The sequence below is a fragment of the Hipposideros armiger genome, unplaced genomic scaffold, assembly GCF_001890085.2.
Source record: "Hipposideros armiger isolate ML-2016 unplaced genomic scaffold, ASM189008v1 scaffold_233, whole genome shotgun sequence".
Lineage (NCBI taxonomy): Eukaryota > Metazoa > Chordata > Mammalia > Chiroptera > Hipposideridae > Hipposideros > Hipposideros armiger.
This window is the reverse complement of record NW_017731583.1, coordinates 1,200,895-1,218,443: the sequence shown is the minus strand read 5'-3', so window position 1 is coordinate 1,218,443 and position 17,549 is coordinate 1,200,895. Positions and strand designations below refer to the sequence as shown.

The following is a 17,549-nucleotide window of genomic DNA, read 5'->3' as shown; positions in this document are numbered from 1 at the left end:
ACACACACACACACGAGGGCTGACAATTAAGTTTGCAAACTCATTGCAATGATATTGCTAACCTTTTCTGATATCAGAGGGATTATTCATTATGAATTTTTACCAACTGGACAAACAGTTAACCAAGTTTACTATTTGGAAGTGCTGAAAGGCTGCGTGAAAAAGTTGGAAGCCCTGAACTTTTCGCCAACAAGTCATGGCTCTTGCATCACGACAATGCACCAGCTCACACGGCACTGTCTGTGAGGGAGTTTTTAGCCAGTAAACAAATCACTGTATTGGGACACCCTCCCTACTCACCTGATCTGGCCCCCAATGACTTCTTTCTTTACCTGAAGATAAACAAATATTGAAACGAAGACTTTTGATGACATTAAGGACATCAAGGGTAATACGATGACAGCTCTGATGGCCATTCCAGAAAAAGAGTGCCAAAATTGCTTTGAAGGGTAGACTAGGCTCTGGCATCAGTGCATAGCTTCCCAAGGGGAGTACTTTGAAGGTGTCCATAGTGATATTCAGCAATGAGGTGTGTAGCACTTTTTCTAGGATGAGTTCACGAACTTAATTGTCTGACCGTGTGTGTGTGTGTGTGTGTGTGCGTGTACGATCTACACATCATATATGTATATGATATCATATATTATATATGATATATATGTTATAATATATATGATATATGTGTATATATATATATATATATATATATATATATATGATATATAGGAAAGTGCTTTAACGAAGTGATAATGAGGTGACCAGAACAAATGCAACTGGACACAAGAACATGTTAGTAAAAAATACAAGTGTTAGTTCTGCTCTGAATGACTCCCAGGGTGGCAAGCTTTGAAGGTTTTGCTCTCTTCTCTCACCACAAACTACCACTAACTGGCAGTTAACCAGAGCCTCATCCAGGGTTACAGCGGGTAACAGGAAGGAACCAATCAGGGCAGCACCCCCAACCTGAAGCCCAGCCCGCTGCCCTGATGCGGGACAGCCTGAGCTGAGAGAGATGGACATCAATTAACTGACTGGCAATAGGCAGGTGTGGCTGGATCAAAAGATACAGTTCTCAGAAGCATCAGAGGAAACCTGAGGAAGTTTAGCCAAACATCCAAGCAACCCCCAATCTCTTCAAGAACATACTGCTGACCCCGCCCCGGCACTAGCGGTCAACCCCTTTGTCAGCAGAACCTCCATATCTCCAAGCAGATGCTGGCTGTGCAGGTGCATTGGCTATTCATCTCCCATCCCCCCTTGTTGACAACACCTACTCCAGGACACGAGACTATGAGAATAAGACAAAATGTGGGCCAAAAGAATAATTAAAGACCAAAGTTAATTTTAAATTATAATAAAGACAAGAAATCGTTTTTACGTTCTCACTACCATAATCAAATTTCTTTATAAAAACCATTGATGTTCTACTTAAACTAGAGGAAGTGACCCGGGTCATACACAATGCAGAAGCAAGGAGCCTCTCCCTGCTCATTGGAGCACAGTCCAGAATAAAGCACAACAACGGGAGCGCCTGGCTGCTAAGGGATTACATTGCTTTGAAGGCACCGAAGATAATCACCAGAAAGATACCTCAAACAAGGACAGTATTAACCTCAGCCAAACACCTCAAGGGTCACGTCACCTAATAGCTCTGGTGTATTTTAGTCAAGGGTAGTATAATAATACTCCCACTTAGAAGTGGCTTAAGACAATGACAGTGCATCCCCAAATTTGAATCCATTTGTTCCTGTACCTGTGCCAGGCAATGAAGGCCCACCGGTTCACTGATGCTAATTAGCTTCACAGAGCAAGTAGAAACAGGAAATCTTCCCAAGGCCCTTGCTGCAGGCTGGAGGGCTGTCTTAAGCGGAAACAAGATCTAATTCCCAGGCCCTCTGAATGCTCTCATTCTGCTCAGATTGGAGGTGACAACTTCTGCCAAATACTGGGGCTTTTTAAATCCACCCATCATTTGCAAAGAATTGGACAAAAGACAGAAATATTCACTTTTTGCCACCTGACCCTCTAGAGGTAGCCTTCATTTTAAAACCTATAGTTTGTGAAACTGATTTTGGTCAAAGGTGATTTAAACATATTCCAATAAAATATCAATTAACCTAGACATCAAGATTATTTTAGCTCATTGAGTTCAAGGCCAGAACCATTTGGCATGGGTAAATGGGAACATATTATACTTTGGCGTCCCAGCCCTAATAATCATAGATGAGCAGGCACTCGTTGGAAGGAGAAACCACTTCTGTAAAGTACCAGAGCACATAGCACATTCTAGAATTTTAAAAGACAGCCAGGAATGGAACTCAAGGCTTAACGGGAATTTAATCTGCCTTACTCCCTCTGAAGTCACACTCCTTCCTGCTTAATTATAAAAAGGGGGGGGGGAAGTTATTCATTTGCTTACTATATTATATATATAATATATATGTGTGTGTGTGTGTGTATATATATATACATATATATATGATATGTATATATATGGTATACCTAGTATGACCCAGAATTAATGAAGCCTATTATAAAAATCTACATCATTATTTATAGTCATTCCATATAGGGCACATATATGTGATCATGCTGATAATTTTGCATACAAGAAAAGGCTTAACATCATATTTCTTGAGTTGCTAGAAAAGCCTGATTGATTTACACAGAAATGAATATATAATAGATATTTTAGAATGACGGCTGAAATAAGACTTTTGTTAAAAAAATGAATCAAGTTGGATTAATCCAAAGAAGAAACAGCCATGGAAACCAGAAAACCAAAGACAGATGTAAGGAGACGATTGAGTCTGAATGCCAGTCCTGTATGTCACTGCTCGATACCATCTGGTTTAGCTGGCATCCCTGCCAGCCAGAAATCTCAGGGCTTGCGAAGCTGCTTACCAAGCTGCCCCACGTTGATGTGTGGTGTGTTTACTTTTAAACAGTGGCTGCTGTCTTTGACTGGTTTTAAAAATAGGCAAATATTCTAAAAGCAGAATGATGAATCACAGGATTGGGCCAAAAGGAAAGCAGGAAAATGACTCAGGCAGACGAGGAGCACAGCTGTTCCACAAACATTTGGCCGAATCGTTGTAAAACATTTTGACAGTGATATTGGATCGGAGTTCTTAAGAGCAGTTAAGTTTGTTTTGACAATTCCAGAAGCACAAAGTGGATTGTACAGTAGCTATGCAAGATACACCCTTGGCAAATTTGCCTTTTTTAAAAAAAGAAGAGCAGTTGCCAGATACGTTTATAATGTGACAAAATCAGTATGCAAGCACGTTTTTATTAAAATTTACTGATTTACCATATAGTCATTGAATGCCTATTACATGCAAGGCAATAACAGAAGCTCCACACGAAATTGGCAGATTGTTTTATCATATTTTTAATGTATTAAGGAAATAACTCATAGGCTTCCTTTTCAATATGGGACAGTGGGCTTGATGGACCAAGCAAAACATACCCTCAGAAATGCTTTTTAAAGGATGACATATAAATTAAAGAATTAAAGAGGAATTTTTTTTTCATAAGCAGATGTTCACTGCCTGTTCTGCAAACATGATGTGACTAAGTCAATGGTACTTAAAATAGAACTTTCTTATTGGTATCCCAACCATCATGACATACCATAGTACATTTTATGATGGGCTCATCTCAGCATCTACTCAACAGCTGTTGGGTTGTTTTCGTGGTTATTCTGTTCCAGATTTCCTTAAATTGTCTTCTCTGCATTTCTCCATGAATCAAATAAGTGGGGCCCACTGTGCCTGTAACCCAAATCCTCACTGTTATGTAGTACATAGTGCCACTCTGTCAGGGTTGTCAGAGAATGCTGCAGCGGAGACGGGCTAAGCAATCGTCTGGGCCAGCACTCGCAGTGTACAGTAAAAGGCAAGGGCCTTGAGAAGCAGAGGGGTCTCCTAAGACTAAGGGGTGCCTCCCAGCCTGGGGCTCTCCGCCATACCACTCTGCACTTATTCACCTTCTGGCCCATGAGTTTCCACACTTTGTATTTCATAAGCCAGTAAAGATTTCCCCAAGACACTGGGAACCATGCCTCCGAGTGTCCAACTTGTTATTCAGCTCATGAAGATCACTGAAAAACGACTACCGTGTATCCTTAGTACCTCTTTATGACAGAGAGAATATTTTAACACCCAAATCGTAAGACAATCTTAGGAGTGTCCATTATATGGGATCAATTTAGCTTTATAGACAAAAACCACCACACAGAAACAACTCACAGCCATGTGCTTACTTCTCCTGTTTGACATCAGTGAGGTGAAAAGTTCATGAATGCCACCCCGCTTTGAGAACCACTGTTCTAGACAACATCTTCACTGGACTTTGGAGTCAATTATACCCTCTCCTACTGCGCTCTCCATCCTAGACATGATTGGGGTCTAGGCTGGGGAACTCTAAATCCACACAGAGAAGACCCCGGGAGAGGGAGAAGCCACCCTCAGAGGAGATTCCCAAGCTCCAGCCCCCTCCTCTCAACGAGCAACTTGAGAGAAAAACCTGCTCAGAATCCACTCCGTCTACATTTCTTGCAGCCACTGCGGCTTGGTGGGCATGCGCCTGTGCAGTAGCATGCAGCCCTCAGGCAGGCCCACGCTTGACGGACTGATCTGGCTATAGTCTCAAAATTCTTAATTTTTGACAAGGGAGCCCCACAGTTTTTTTTTTTTCACTGTCCCTCCATAAATTATGTAGCTGGTCCTCACTTCAGTATGACCCCTAGTGCTGGTGTCCTTGAGGCCATGCTTCAGGGCATGAGGGACAAGCTGACACTTAAAAGGCAAGTGAGCCTGGGCAGTGGCTACTGTGTTGCGGCTGGGGCATAAACTTTCCTGGGGACTGTTTGCCTGTGAAGGCTCCTAACCACTCAAGACCCGGTGGGTCGGCTCAGCAATCTGTAGCACAAACCAGCATCTGATGCTCGGGTCAGTCACTTTCTAATTGGTGAGTGTGGACAGTCAACGGAATCTCTTTGAGACTCAGTCTTCTTCTCTACAAAATGGGCGTGATATTCCCCGCCTCAGAAACTTGTTATTAGTAATGGAACGCATAGGTCAATCATTTAGCCTAAAGCCTGGCACCTAGGAAATAATCAGTTATAACAATGAATGCTTAATATAATCAAATTTAGTTTCCATTGTTTTTCACCATAAACCTGACCACGGGGGTTATGGGGAGGCGAGACACGTGCGCACACGCGTATGTGAGTCTGTGTGCAATGGTGGGGGTCGAGGGTATTATTCTTCAGTATCTGAATAATCCATAAAGAACAGGCAGGCTTTAGTTAATTAGTTCCCCCCATGCCAATTACAGGAGAGTTCCCTGGTGCGGCAACAGCCTCAGGTCCTGTTTTCAAACATCAATCTGAATTGAAGAAGGGTCTTGCTTTCACTTCCCTATCAAAGCAAACACTTTCTATATGAAATACTGACCCAAAAAATTTAACTTATGCATGAAAGGTCTTTGAGTACATTCATTTTAAATCTAAATCAAGATTAATATTTATAGAAATAAAATAAGTAATATAAGGCTGCCAACCCACGTTAATAATATATCAAACAACTTTTTAAAAAATGCCTAGATACCTAGGTTTTCATTAGAGCATCACATCATTTTGAAACACATCAAAAGCTTTTGAAAACTTTGTTTCCTGCTTATTAAGCATTAGAGATGTGAATTTTTTTAAATACACATTAGATTTTCAGATCCCACAAAGTTGAGAGTATAGATACATATATAGATGTAAATACAGATATGGATACAGGTAGAGATTTGGTATGACACCTAGCAGGTTGTCAGCTCTCTATAGTTAATAATAATCACCATGTTACCTCAACCTAAAATTATCAGGCAAACAAGATCACACATCACATAGATTGAAGGCTATTTTCCGCACGAAGAGATCTGATTTAGTTTAAAGACAGGTTGCAGATTTATTGGAAACATTCGTCTAGTCACTATTATTGTAGTGATCATTTGTGAATCTTATGGATTTATGCTTTTGGAAGAATATTTTTACTTATTTAGCTTATAACATACTCATCCAGAAGAAACACCTGCTTCTAAAAGGGCGTCTTGGAAGCATGTTTATTCCTAAGCACACGCCAAATAAAATTTACCTCTACTTTTCTTCTTTCCTACTCTATAAAAATATATCAGAGCGGGCCGGCCGAGTGGCGCGATGGTTAAGAACTCGCTTGGGATGCCCGAGGGCCCCGGTTCGGATCCCACATATAAGGGCCAGTGACACTGCCCTCTACAGCTGAGATGCTGAACAACGGCTCAACCTGGAGCTGGGCTGCTGTGAGTCGCCGGCGACGGCGTGGGCTGCAGTCCCTGTGGCAGTGGGTTGCCATGGGCTACCGTGTGTAGCCAGCAGCCAGCGTGAGCGGCCAGCAGCCGCAGTGAGCGGCCGTCCAGAGGCTGGCGACTGATCTGCCTCACCCGGGAAGAGCGCAATGATGGTGCCAACTTGGGCCAGTGAAGCAACGTCCTCCACAACTAGACTGAGGAGCAAAACGACAGCAACTTGTCTGTCCCCCTCCCCCAATTCCCCAGCACTGTTCCCATCCCCCCAATTCACCAATAAAAATCTTAAAAAAAAACAAATATATATATATATATATATATATATATATATATCAGAGCTACATCCTCTATACCCTCCATCATTTCCCGTGACCACTGCGGAGGCTCTTTGCTGTCAGAAACATTTATCCTTCTCTCTTATTACATGGACCCTACTTCCAAATGAGTAATAAAGTAAAAACAGCCCTAAGAGCCTGACTCTCAATCCCTTCCTGCTATTTATTAACTGCTTGATTTAAGTTACTTAGCCTCCCTTAGCCAATGGTTCACATCTGTAAAATGGGTATACTAATATCTTCCCACAGAGTTGTTGCCAGTACTAAATTGATGAAATGATACAACTAAAAGCACCTACATACTTAGTAAATATTCACTTCCTTTCTGGCTTTTAAGGCCTTAAGCAACAGATTCCAACCAGTAAATTCAGTTGTATCTCAAAGAATCTTCATGTGATATCAGAATTACAAAGTGGTTATAGATATTGTATTACTGATTTCATAGTATTTGATAGTTAAAGTTCTCCCATGGTTCTCCACTTGGTGCCCTGTAAAAAATGTAAATATAGGAGACCCCCTACTCCCACCTGAATCATGAGGCCATTGTTGTCACTGCATGCTGAGGCAGCTTTAAAGGTGGGGTCAGAGCTGAGACAGAGCGTGACTTGAGAGAGTTCAAAAAGGCTTCCCCACTTAGCATAATAGACTCTAGGTCCATCCATATCATTGCAAATGGTAAGATTTCATTCTTCTTTATGGCCGAGTCATGCCTCATTGTATAAATGTACCACAGTTTCTTAATCCAGTCATCTACCTAGAGAACATTATGCTAAATGAAATAAGTCAGATGGAGAAAGACAAATACCATATGATCTCACTTACATGTGGAATCTAAAGGACAGAATAAATGAGCAAACTAAACAGAAATAGTCTCAAAGATACAGAGAAAACCTGATGGTTGCTAGATGGGAGTGGGTAGGGGTAGGGGAGAAGGTAAAGGAATTAGAAGTACAAATTAGTAGCCACAATATTGCCACGGGGATATGAAAGACAGTTTGGGGAATATAATCAATAATGTTGTAAAGATTTTATAGGGTGTCAGATGGGCATTTGTCTTATTAGGGAGACCACTTCAAAAAATGTATAGATGCCTGACCACTGCACTGTACACCTAAAGCTGAAGCTGAATAATAATGTCAACTATAATTTTATATATACATATATAAAATTATATATATATATAAAATTATATATATAAAAAATTATATATATATATAATTATATATATATGGTCACAGGGTGTGGAGTACAGCATAGGGAATAGAGTCAATGGAATTGTAACAGCTCTATATGATGTCAGAGGGGTAGTAGACTAGGGAGCATCTTTGTGAGGGGTGTAAATGTCTAACTATTACATTGTTTTTTACACCTGAAACTAATTTTTAAAAAGGCTCCTCCAGCCCCTATTTCCCCAAATACCATCCTTAGCAAGTTGGCTAGTAAAATTCCAGTTGGAACTTTATCCTTTGACTTCCTACTGATTCCCTTACGGATATGAAAAGCAAAAACAAAAAGGAAAAAACCCACCTGAAAGAAGTAAAAAGTACCTCAACATTCGTTTGTTGTTTAGTGGGAACAAAGTTTTCCAGAGAATAAGGATTAAGAGCACAGAGAGAAGAGAGTACCAGAAACTTTGAGGCTCTGAAGAGGGAGAGGGAAATAATACCAAAATGCACCAGAGGTAGGAAAAATTAAAGGAAGGGGACAACGACACGAGACAATTCACCTGCATCGCAATTTTGCTGAGAGCCAGTTCTGTAAGCATACACACAAAAAGACATTCACACAATACCCAGTTAAGCTAGAGTGAAGGGGAGCTACTTCAGCTACTGCACTTAGTTCCCACAAAACTACCCTGATATGTGAGGAGAAAACAGTATTACTTAAAAGAGACACCAACAGAATGGATCTTGGAGTTTATTTTAACCAAATGTCATATGAGTAATTCATGCCTAACTATGAAAAATTCTCATAGCTTGAAAGAATTTTTTTAAAACAAAATGTTGAAACCTACCAGCTTGTGCTGATACCAGTATCCTTGACTCTTTCTAAATAAAAACTTAAAAGAAGAAAAACAAAAACCAAGGGCAATGTCTAACTTTATATGAGTATGCCAGATTTTAGCTCTGTGAAACATAAAGAAAATTCTCAAGTAATTAACATGAAATCCTCATCTCAGTCCAACTCTAAATTCTCTCTAATTAAAGAAGGGCCAGTGAGTCTAGAATAACCCAAGAGGTGGGATTCTTACGTTTCTTCTGCACATTTTCTATTGGGAAAACTAACTCCATGAAGGTCCCAATTTAGAAAGTTAACTCTTTAGAATTCCCCGTTTGGAAGTAACGCCAATCATATCACTAGTTTATTAAAAACAGGTATTGCTGCTTCCGGGAATTATGGTTAGCTATGTGCTACTTTTTCAAGGATTTGGATGGTAGCCTAGAAATGGTGATGGTATTTTTAAAGGGCATTTCCACCCCCTAAAACTTGCTTCCTTTATTTAAGCCCCTGGAGATCTATGGTCTGTTTGGAGTCTTGCGACTTACTCTGCTATCAAGGAACAATGACCAATTCCGCATGTACCAGGGCCAGTCTGTCACCAAGCCCTTTCAACCCTTCCTTCAAAACGTACTCTGAATTCAGCCATGCCATTCCACTCTTTAATCCAGGCTCTCTTCACTTTGTCTCTGTACCTTTATAAAAAGCCTCGCCCTTTTTCTCCTCTCCACATTTCAGACTATTCCACCAATCGGACATTTACCATTGTCACCACATTACTCCCTTGCTCATGAACTTTTGACGCTATAGCTTCTGATCAAATCCAAACGCGTTTGTTGGGCTTGTAAGATTGGCTTGGTAACTCTAGTCTACTGCTCTCCAAGCAGATCCATATTCTACATGAGGCGACAGCATCAATGTCTGGCTGAAAGCAGGGCTCAGTGCATGGCATGCTCCTTTTCCACACCTCAGCCCTCTGCTCCAGTGGTCAAGAGTTTTAGTATTTCTGAAACACATCATGCTCTCTCTGGCTGTTAGGTTTTGTTCATGCCTTGTGTTTAGAGAGAAAAGGGAGAATTGTTAAAAGATGTATAGCCGCCCTCTTTATGTACCTGGTACCCAAAAATGGCATCTTTCCTCCACTGCCTGTCAACACCCTCCTGGCCTGCAAGCCTAGGTTGACTGTCGTGTCTTCCAAGAAGCTGTTCCCACCTGCTCTGGGTCACACAATCCACAAGCTGGATAACTAGTCCCTGCATTATTGCAGGTCACTTGTACTATAAACCCTACCCTGACACAACGTAGAAGTGTGAGATGTAGGCAGGACACAAAGCTGCTTAGAGGGTCATATTTTCTGTAATACTCCAAAATCGATTATCATACAGGGACCAATTGAGTACTTAATTTGTGTCAAGCACGATGCTAAATCGCCTGCATAGTGTAATCTGATTCTTACAACAACTCTGTAAATGACCATACACAGCTTGTGGGAAACTGAAGTTCAGCTAAGTTGAATGCTAACCCAAGGTCATACAAATAGCGATGGAAATGGGTCTAGAAATCATGTCTTTCTGACTCCCAAGCCCGAGGTCCTTAACCTCTATACCAAATCATTTCAGAGGAATATGCAAAAAAAGAAAACAGTCCTAACATGAATAGAGGAATGAACACTATATTGGGCCCATAAGAAATGAACAGGTCAACATTCACAGGCACAGATGCCTTCTTTTCTCATGGACTCTTCTTATGTTTCAACCATAAATTCAACAATACGGAATTACTCCCTAAAAGTCCACCTCAGTCGTCCCGTTTACTATGAAAGTCTAGGATGCTTTCCTTTCTTTGCTTCCTAAATGTGTGGTCCATATGCCACATGCACTGGAATTTACTTTATTTATTTTTATGAATTTGTATCTTTATTTTTAAGATCACGAGAAACATAGTTACCTTTTTTTTAATTAACATTTATTGGGGTGAGAATGGATAGTATAAGTTCATAAGTACATAAGTATAAGTACATACAATTCTGTAATACATCATCTATGTATCACATTGTGTGCTCACCCCTGCACTGGAATTTAAAAGGCATGCACAGTGTGCATGATGGCAAGTGTTGCTCAGTGTGACACTCCAAATGCTCCTTATTCAAGAATTCAGAGGGAGTGTCCCCAAATATGTGCCAAGCATCTTTCTCTGCACTTGCAACCTCCTGTGCATGCAAAAAACAGAAAACCAGATTTCTGGGCCTACTGCATCTAAATATACAGGAGTATGGCCGTGGCACATGTATTTTTTGATGAGTGCTCTCAGGTTATTATTTTAAGAAAGGTAAAGAATCACAGAACCCCACTGCCTGCCTTGCATTCTCTAGTTAGGTGCTCTTTCTAGAGATATGGGGACACATTGATCGTAAGAAAAAAATTAACTTTGGTAGGTTCTTGATAAGGCTCCCTGTGCATCTTTTTGTGGAGCTACTGGGTAGGAATTACTTGAAATAAATGACCACCGCTATCTGAAGCTGTCATGTCAAAAGAAAATTCAAAAGTGGGGATTCTTGGGACATTTGAAAGACACCAGAACAAATCAATTTGAAGTAAAAAAAAGATGAAAAAAAACATGCCAGAGCTCCCAGTCAGAGGCCCAGGGAGGTCAAAGGATGGTGGCAAATTAATTATAACCTGTACATCTTGTTATTCAAGGAAGAGTCTATTCATGCAACCACAAGATCAAGATTCACCTTTCCATGGCTCTCTTCTGTACATAAATTCTATTAAAATGAAGACGAGGGAACAGTACATTTATTTGTCTTTTCCTAAAAGCTAATCTAATATTTATTACTTAGAATAAACAAGACTGATATACTTAAATTTTCCTTGTAACACTGTTGCTTATAACAGGACTTGTTCTGCTTACATGGGACCTGAACACAAGGAAGAAAAGTATACATCTTCTTTCTCCCTGGATTTGGGTTTACATGGGTCCATCTTGAGAGCTAGCCACTCAAGCGTTATTCCTCAACATCTTGCATTCACAAAATGCATAAAAACAAAGGGGCTTTTCCTTTCTGTTTATTTGCTTTTAATCTATAGACTGTTTTTTAGAGCAATGTTAGGTTAACTGATAAATTGAGCAGAAAATACAGAGTTCCCATATACACTGTCTCCCTACACTCACAGTTTTCTTTTTTCTTCTTAGAGAAGCAGCATGGAATGATGCAGAGAGTTCAAACTTTCAAGTCTAGGCACCTGAGTTTAAATCATAACTCCATTACTCACTAATAGGATGGTCTCTGCAAATTGGGAATACTAATGCCTACATTGCATAACTGTTTTAAAGATTAGAAATAATATAAGTGAATGCCTAACACAGAAGACAAACACAACTAATGCTAGTTGTCATTTCTGTGTTGGGATGGGTTGGTTTGCCTACTGGGAGGAATTCCCTTCATTGTTGTCTTTCAAGGGGACACATATAGAGACATCAGTGTGGGAATGGGTGGGGACATAGGACAAGAGCAGGGCATGGGGAGAGTGTGGGAAAAACAGATGATGAACAGTAGAGGCTTCACCTCTTCCTGCTCTAGAACCAATCCTCCACTGGGGGCTGCACAGTCCCAGAACCCAGGGGTAGATGTGTCACCATCGTAATGATTGGTATAGTAAAGCCGGAATTGCCTGTATAATGTCAGACTGCACATAGCCAGGATCCTTACTTTGCATTATCTGGGGATGAACCTGTCCCTTTTCAATCATTACTTTTTAAAGCAATACCTCTACATGGGAACTGTAGAAGGAAGATAGATAGATAGATAGATAGATAGATAGATAGATAGATAGATAGATAGATAGAATCAGTCTTCAAAAGACCCAAAGTTTAAATGGTCATGTTGTTTGAGCATGTGATTATGTGATATGATATTAACAGATGACATTAGACTGAGGGCAATGGCTGACACCAGCAGAAGAGATCCAAGCCTTCCTTTTGTCGCCCCTGTGACCCCACACCACCTGGGGGCCCCTGTCAGAGGGAGTGCAATTCAATATGTGTGTTAAGAGGTCACTGAGGGGAGTCATGACGAAAGGCTCTAAGTATGGCAGCCTCACCTCAGACCTTACTATTTCGAGAAGGTCCGCCTCACCTGTCCCATTCATCACTCTGGCTGAAGTCTGTTTATTTAGTCGGAAGAGTGGGAGCACCAGCGAGAAACCAGAGTTAGGAACTTAGGCTTCAGGAAATGCTGCTGGAACCGGGACAGTGATATTTTTATATCCCCCCAGCCAACTGTCAGCTCTTCATAAACATTTCCTAATGAAGTTTTAACAGTGACATACTTTGCTATCGTTAGAAATTATTGTAGCCCTGTGAATTTTATCATAAAAGAAAGCTAACATGGGGAAAGATTAAAAAAAAAAAAAAGAAGAAGAAATGTGCTAAAACAACCAAAACATGGGAAATGGGGGAAGCATCACCAGAGGCGTTTCTGGAAGCCACCCTCAAACACGTCGTGATGAAAGCCACACTCTCCGTCATGAGGTCACGCCAGGCATGCATGCTGAAAGGCCTGCTGTAAGCAGAAAAGGCGGCGGTAAAAAGGCGGCAGGCAGGAGGCAGCCCTTCCTCGCTGAGCAGAGCATACCTGAGGCATTATCAAGGCTGAAGGCAATGCGCACTGGCTTATCCGCAGGCACCCTGGCTGTGCTGACCATGTGGGCGCCTGAGCCGCGGCCTTCCCCTGGGTCTTCCAGCTGTGAGGACAGAGAGAGCCATGGTCACTTTACCCAATGCCACCCCTCAAATGCTCAGAGGCCCTTGGAAACTAGGGGAAAGACATCAAGCATTGTTTTCTTATTTTAAAGATACTCCTAGTTCCGAGCTTTTGTTTCCTACATTCAAAGTATTCATTGGCCCCATTTAAAACCCTTTTCCTGGCTTACAAAAAAAAAATTGCTTTGAAAATATACATGTAGAATGAAGTATACAAGATGGAGCAAAAGCCCCACCCACCTCACTTTTGTAGTATCTCTTCACATTGACCAGTCCAACCTTGACCCTTCAAGGTCTTATATTTTCATTTTTAATTGAGGGGGATAAAGAAATCTTAATAGGGCATCACACTGAAAGGTCTAAATTGGATGTGAATTATTGACCTGGGAGTGGTAAAGAATGAGTATCGTGGAATCATTTGAAGAATATCAAAGACTATTTTAAAATATCCCACAGTTATATTATGAATATTATATCTTTTAAATAGATGATTACCTGTAAACCTATCGACATTTTTAAGTTTGTTCATCTTAACAATGCACGATACAAGCAAAAGACAAAACTTGAAAACATTCTATTGATGTTTGACCTCACCTATTAAATGATCATTTAATGAACAAACTAAGGTAGAATGAATGGAAACATGTCCTACAGGTAAGATGGGTTGGGGGTGGGCAAAAGCACATGACTATTTCTTTGTTATAACAAGAGAATTTAACCCAAATATATTTTAACCAAGATACATAATAATTTTTCATTCACTGCAACTAGGAATAGATATTGTTATAAATACATATCTTTGTTATTTAAATACATGTAAACTTTTCTATTTTTAGACATGTTTCCCCTAAACCTTCTACTTTCCTTCTCATGTAGATAGTACACCAAAAACTCTGAATGATATTTAAAGGAAAATGTCTCTAAAAATGGCAAAATATAAATCATCTCTTTAGCCATCCTTAGCGAGATTCTGGGAACTGCTTCAGCAGGACATTTTCTCACAGCAAGGTTTCTGAGTCTTTCCCATAACTTTTCTCTATCTAAAAATAGTGCCTAGAACACTGAATTTTGTTTTTACAATTATTTATAGAGCCAAAGAGAATGCATATATATTTAGAAATACATACATATAAAACCATCTTACCTAATATATGGAAAGAAAATAGGCTTATGTTAAATACATAGTATAGCTTTGGGGGAAAACAACAGCAAGTGTTTACCACCCAGTTAGAATCATTTTTGGTCCATTCATTTAACACTACAAATAGTAATGAACCCTAAAGCACTTCAAGTCATGTCATTCTAAGTCAGAAAAGAATAGTAAAATGAAACATTCAAACTTAAAAAAAAAAAAAAGAAAGTAATATAAAATCACTGTTACTTGACTCAGGATTTGTTTTATCTCAGCCCCAGCCCTGAGATACATTTCTGGGTAGTTTCATCTGCTTAAAATCAAGCGTCTTGTTAGCCACCTGTTCCGGGGGAAGAATAGCACAGACTGTCTCCAATTTAACAAAACAAACAATAAAAGTCCCCTGAAAGTAGGAGCTAAAAGAAAAGGTCTTATTGTTATGCACTATACAACCACCAAGCCATTTTATTATAACATCTGAGGGTGAAAAGCTGCGCTCCACTTTTGGCTAAATCATCCACCACTTTCCTGAACCGAGAAATAAAAGCACAAGAGGTGGAAATTTGCCTTCAGGGTTTTGTCAATAGATCTCTGGTACGGTTTCCAGAGACTGGGAATGAGAATTGACAAACAGCTCAATGGGGCCCCTCCCCTCCGCACAGCTTAGAGCATCTGTCTGCCTCCAAAAGGATGCCACAGGCGAAGCTGGGTGGACTTTGCGTTCCACAGTTCCACACGGTGTCCACCACGGGAGCCCCTAAACCAACTTGCCTTTTCATCACACCGCCTGGGGGAATGGGCCACTGATTCCTCCTCTGGGCTGTAACAGAGCTTTGGTTAGGTTGCTGGGGCTCCGAGCCTTTAGTCGGGTTTTCACACCTGTTGCCTTACCTCACTTAGTTGAGTGTCTGCACTTGTGTAATCCAGGGCCAGCCGCTGCCTTGGCCAGTCGCTGCCTTTGTGGAGTGGAGACTTAGTAAGAGAGCAGGCTGCACCTGCTGCATAGCAGCCACTGACAAGCTGAGGCGCTCTGACAGCTGCCAGGGTGGCTCGCTGCTACCTGCTGTCTCTCCCCCAGACCCGGCGTCCCACGGGGCCTCCCTGTTCCGCTGCCCGCTACAACCCCTCTCTTCTCTCCTTGCCTCTCCGACAGCCAGGATGTTGTCATGCTTCTAGAAAAAGCAAGAGCAAAAGAAAACCCTCCTCCCTGTCAGAGGCATTGATAAACAGCAAGTTGTGGGGAGTCCAAATGTTTTAATTCATTAGTCCTGGCAAACCTAAAATACAAACAGACTTGCTTCACAAGACAGGAATGTCTTCAGCGTGACCCAATCGGTGTCTGTGTCTATTCCAGCAAACTGGCAAAGATAGCATGACTCCAGTCAGCAAAAATGTCGGCCGCTCCAATCAGCTCCATGAAAGCCGGCCAACTTGGACCAGCCGCGGCCCACTCTCGGATGATAGTAGCAATGATCCCGGTTAAGAACGTGAGGTTTGAGGTTGAGCCGTTGATGGGCTTGATGACTTGATCCCATCTACTGACCGCAAAATGAGTCAATGGTAAGTAGGAAGGGAGTGTGTTAGGAGCATTCAGCCATTTGAACAGCTAGAAGCCTGAATGTCAATAGTACGTTAAAATAGTCTGATGGTGATGGGGAGATTAGATACTTACAGATAAACAAGTATTAAGAGAATGCAAAGACAAGCCACAGACTGGGAGAAAATCTCTGCAAGATACTTATCAGATAAAGGACTGGTATCCAAAATATGAAAAGAACTCTTAAAACTCAAGAAGAAAGCATGCAATCCAATTTTAAAACGGGCAAAAGATCTAACAGACATCTCACAAAAGAAGATATACAGATGGTAACAAAGCATGTGAAAAAAGATGCCAAACACCATGCATCATTAGGTGATTGCAAATTAAAACACAAAGAGATACCCCTATACACCTATTATACAGAATAGCCAAAACCCAAATCACTGACAATACCGAATATCGGTGAGGGTGCAAAATGGTACAGCCACTTTGGAAGGCAGTTCGGCTGTTTCGTACATGACTAAATGTACTTTTACCATATGATCCAGTAACCGTGCTCCTTGGTATGCATCCAAGGGAGCTGAAAACATGTCCACACAAAGACCCGCACTGGAAGCTTAGGGCAGCTTTATTCATAACTGCCAAAATTTGGAGGCAGCCAAGGTGTCCTTCAGAAGGTGAATGAATACATAATATGTGGTACATCCCAACAGTGGTAAAAAATGAGCTTTAGGGGCCACAAATAGACTTAGGAAACTTAAGTGTATATTATTAAATTAAAGAAGCCAATCTGAAAAGGCTACATATGGTATGATTCCAACTATGTAACATCCTGGAAAAGGCAAAATGATGGAGGCGGTAAAAAGATCATTAGTTGCCAGGAGCTCAGGGAGAAGGAGAGGGGTGGCTAGGTGGAGGACGGGAAACTTCTGAATGATACATGTCATTATACATTTGTCCAGACCCACAGAGTGGACAACTCCAACAGTAAATCCTAACGTAAACTATGGGATTTAGTTAATAGTAAGGTGTCAATATTGGCTCAATTGTAACAAACGCACCACACTAACGCAAGATGTTAATAGCAGGGACCATGAGAGGGGAAGGGAACATGTGGAACTTGTGCTTTTCACTCATTTTGGGTTTTCTGTAAACTTAAAGCTGCTGAAAATGATGTTAACTAAATAAATTAAAGTTCTTAGCATTAGTTCCTTGACCTAATGAACGAAAGACTAATTTGTTCTGATATACACAACAATCAGCTGCATAGGTTCAGATGATTAGAGCATTCACATTTCTAACTGCAAATCTTTCCAGGAATTACGATTATTGTTATGATGTTATGATTAATATGATCACCTTACATAACACATTATAATTTATCAGCAGAGTCTCATGCAGTCTCATCTTCATTTCCCCAATGATCCTGTAAAACAATCAT

The 17,549-nt window shown here is 40.8% G+C and overlaps 1 protein-coding gene across 6 annotated transcripts in view; it reads right to left on the bottom strand.

The window, feature by feature from the left end:
• Positions 1-17,549, bottom strand: part of MAP3K7CL (MAP3K7 C-terminal like) — an 83,721-nt gene that overhangs the window by 21,259 nt on the left and 44,913 nt on the right. For 4 of the 6 annotated variants that reach the window (XM_019654973.1, XM_019654969.1, XM_019654971.1 and 1 more), the window contains 2 exons: positions 15,460-15,740; positions 13,309-13,417 (listed from right to left, as the gene is read on the bottom strand). In XM_019654973.1, the coding sequence (XP_019510518.1) occupies positions 13,309-13,378 (70 nt within the window). In that variant the 5' untranslated portion in view covers positions 13,379-13,417; positions 15,460-15,740. The remainder of the gene's footprint in view (positions 1-13,308; positions 13,418-15,459; positions 15,741-17,549) is intronic. The other 2 variants (XM_019654972.1, XM_019654974.1) reach the window with 2 other exon arrangements.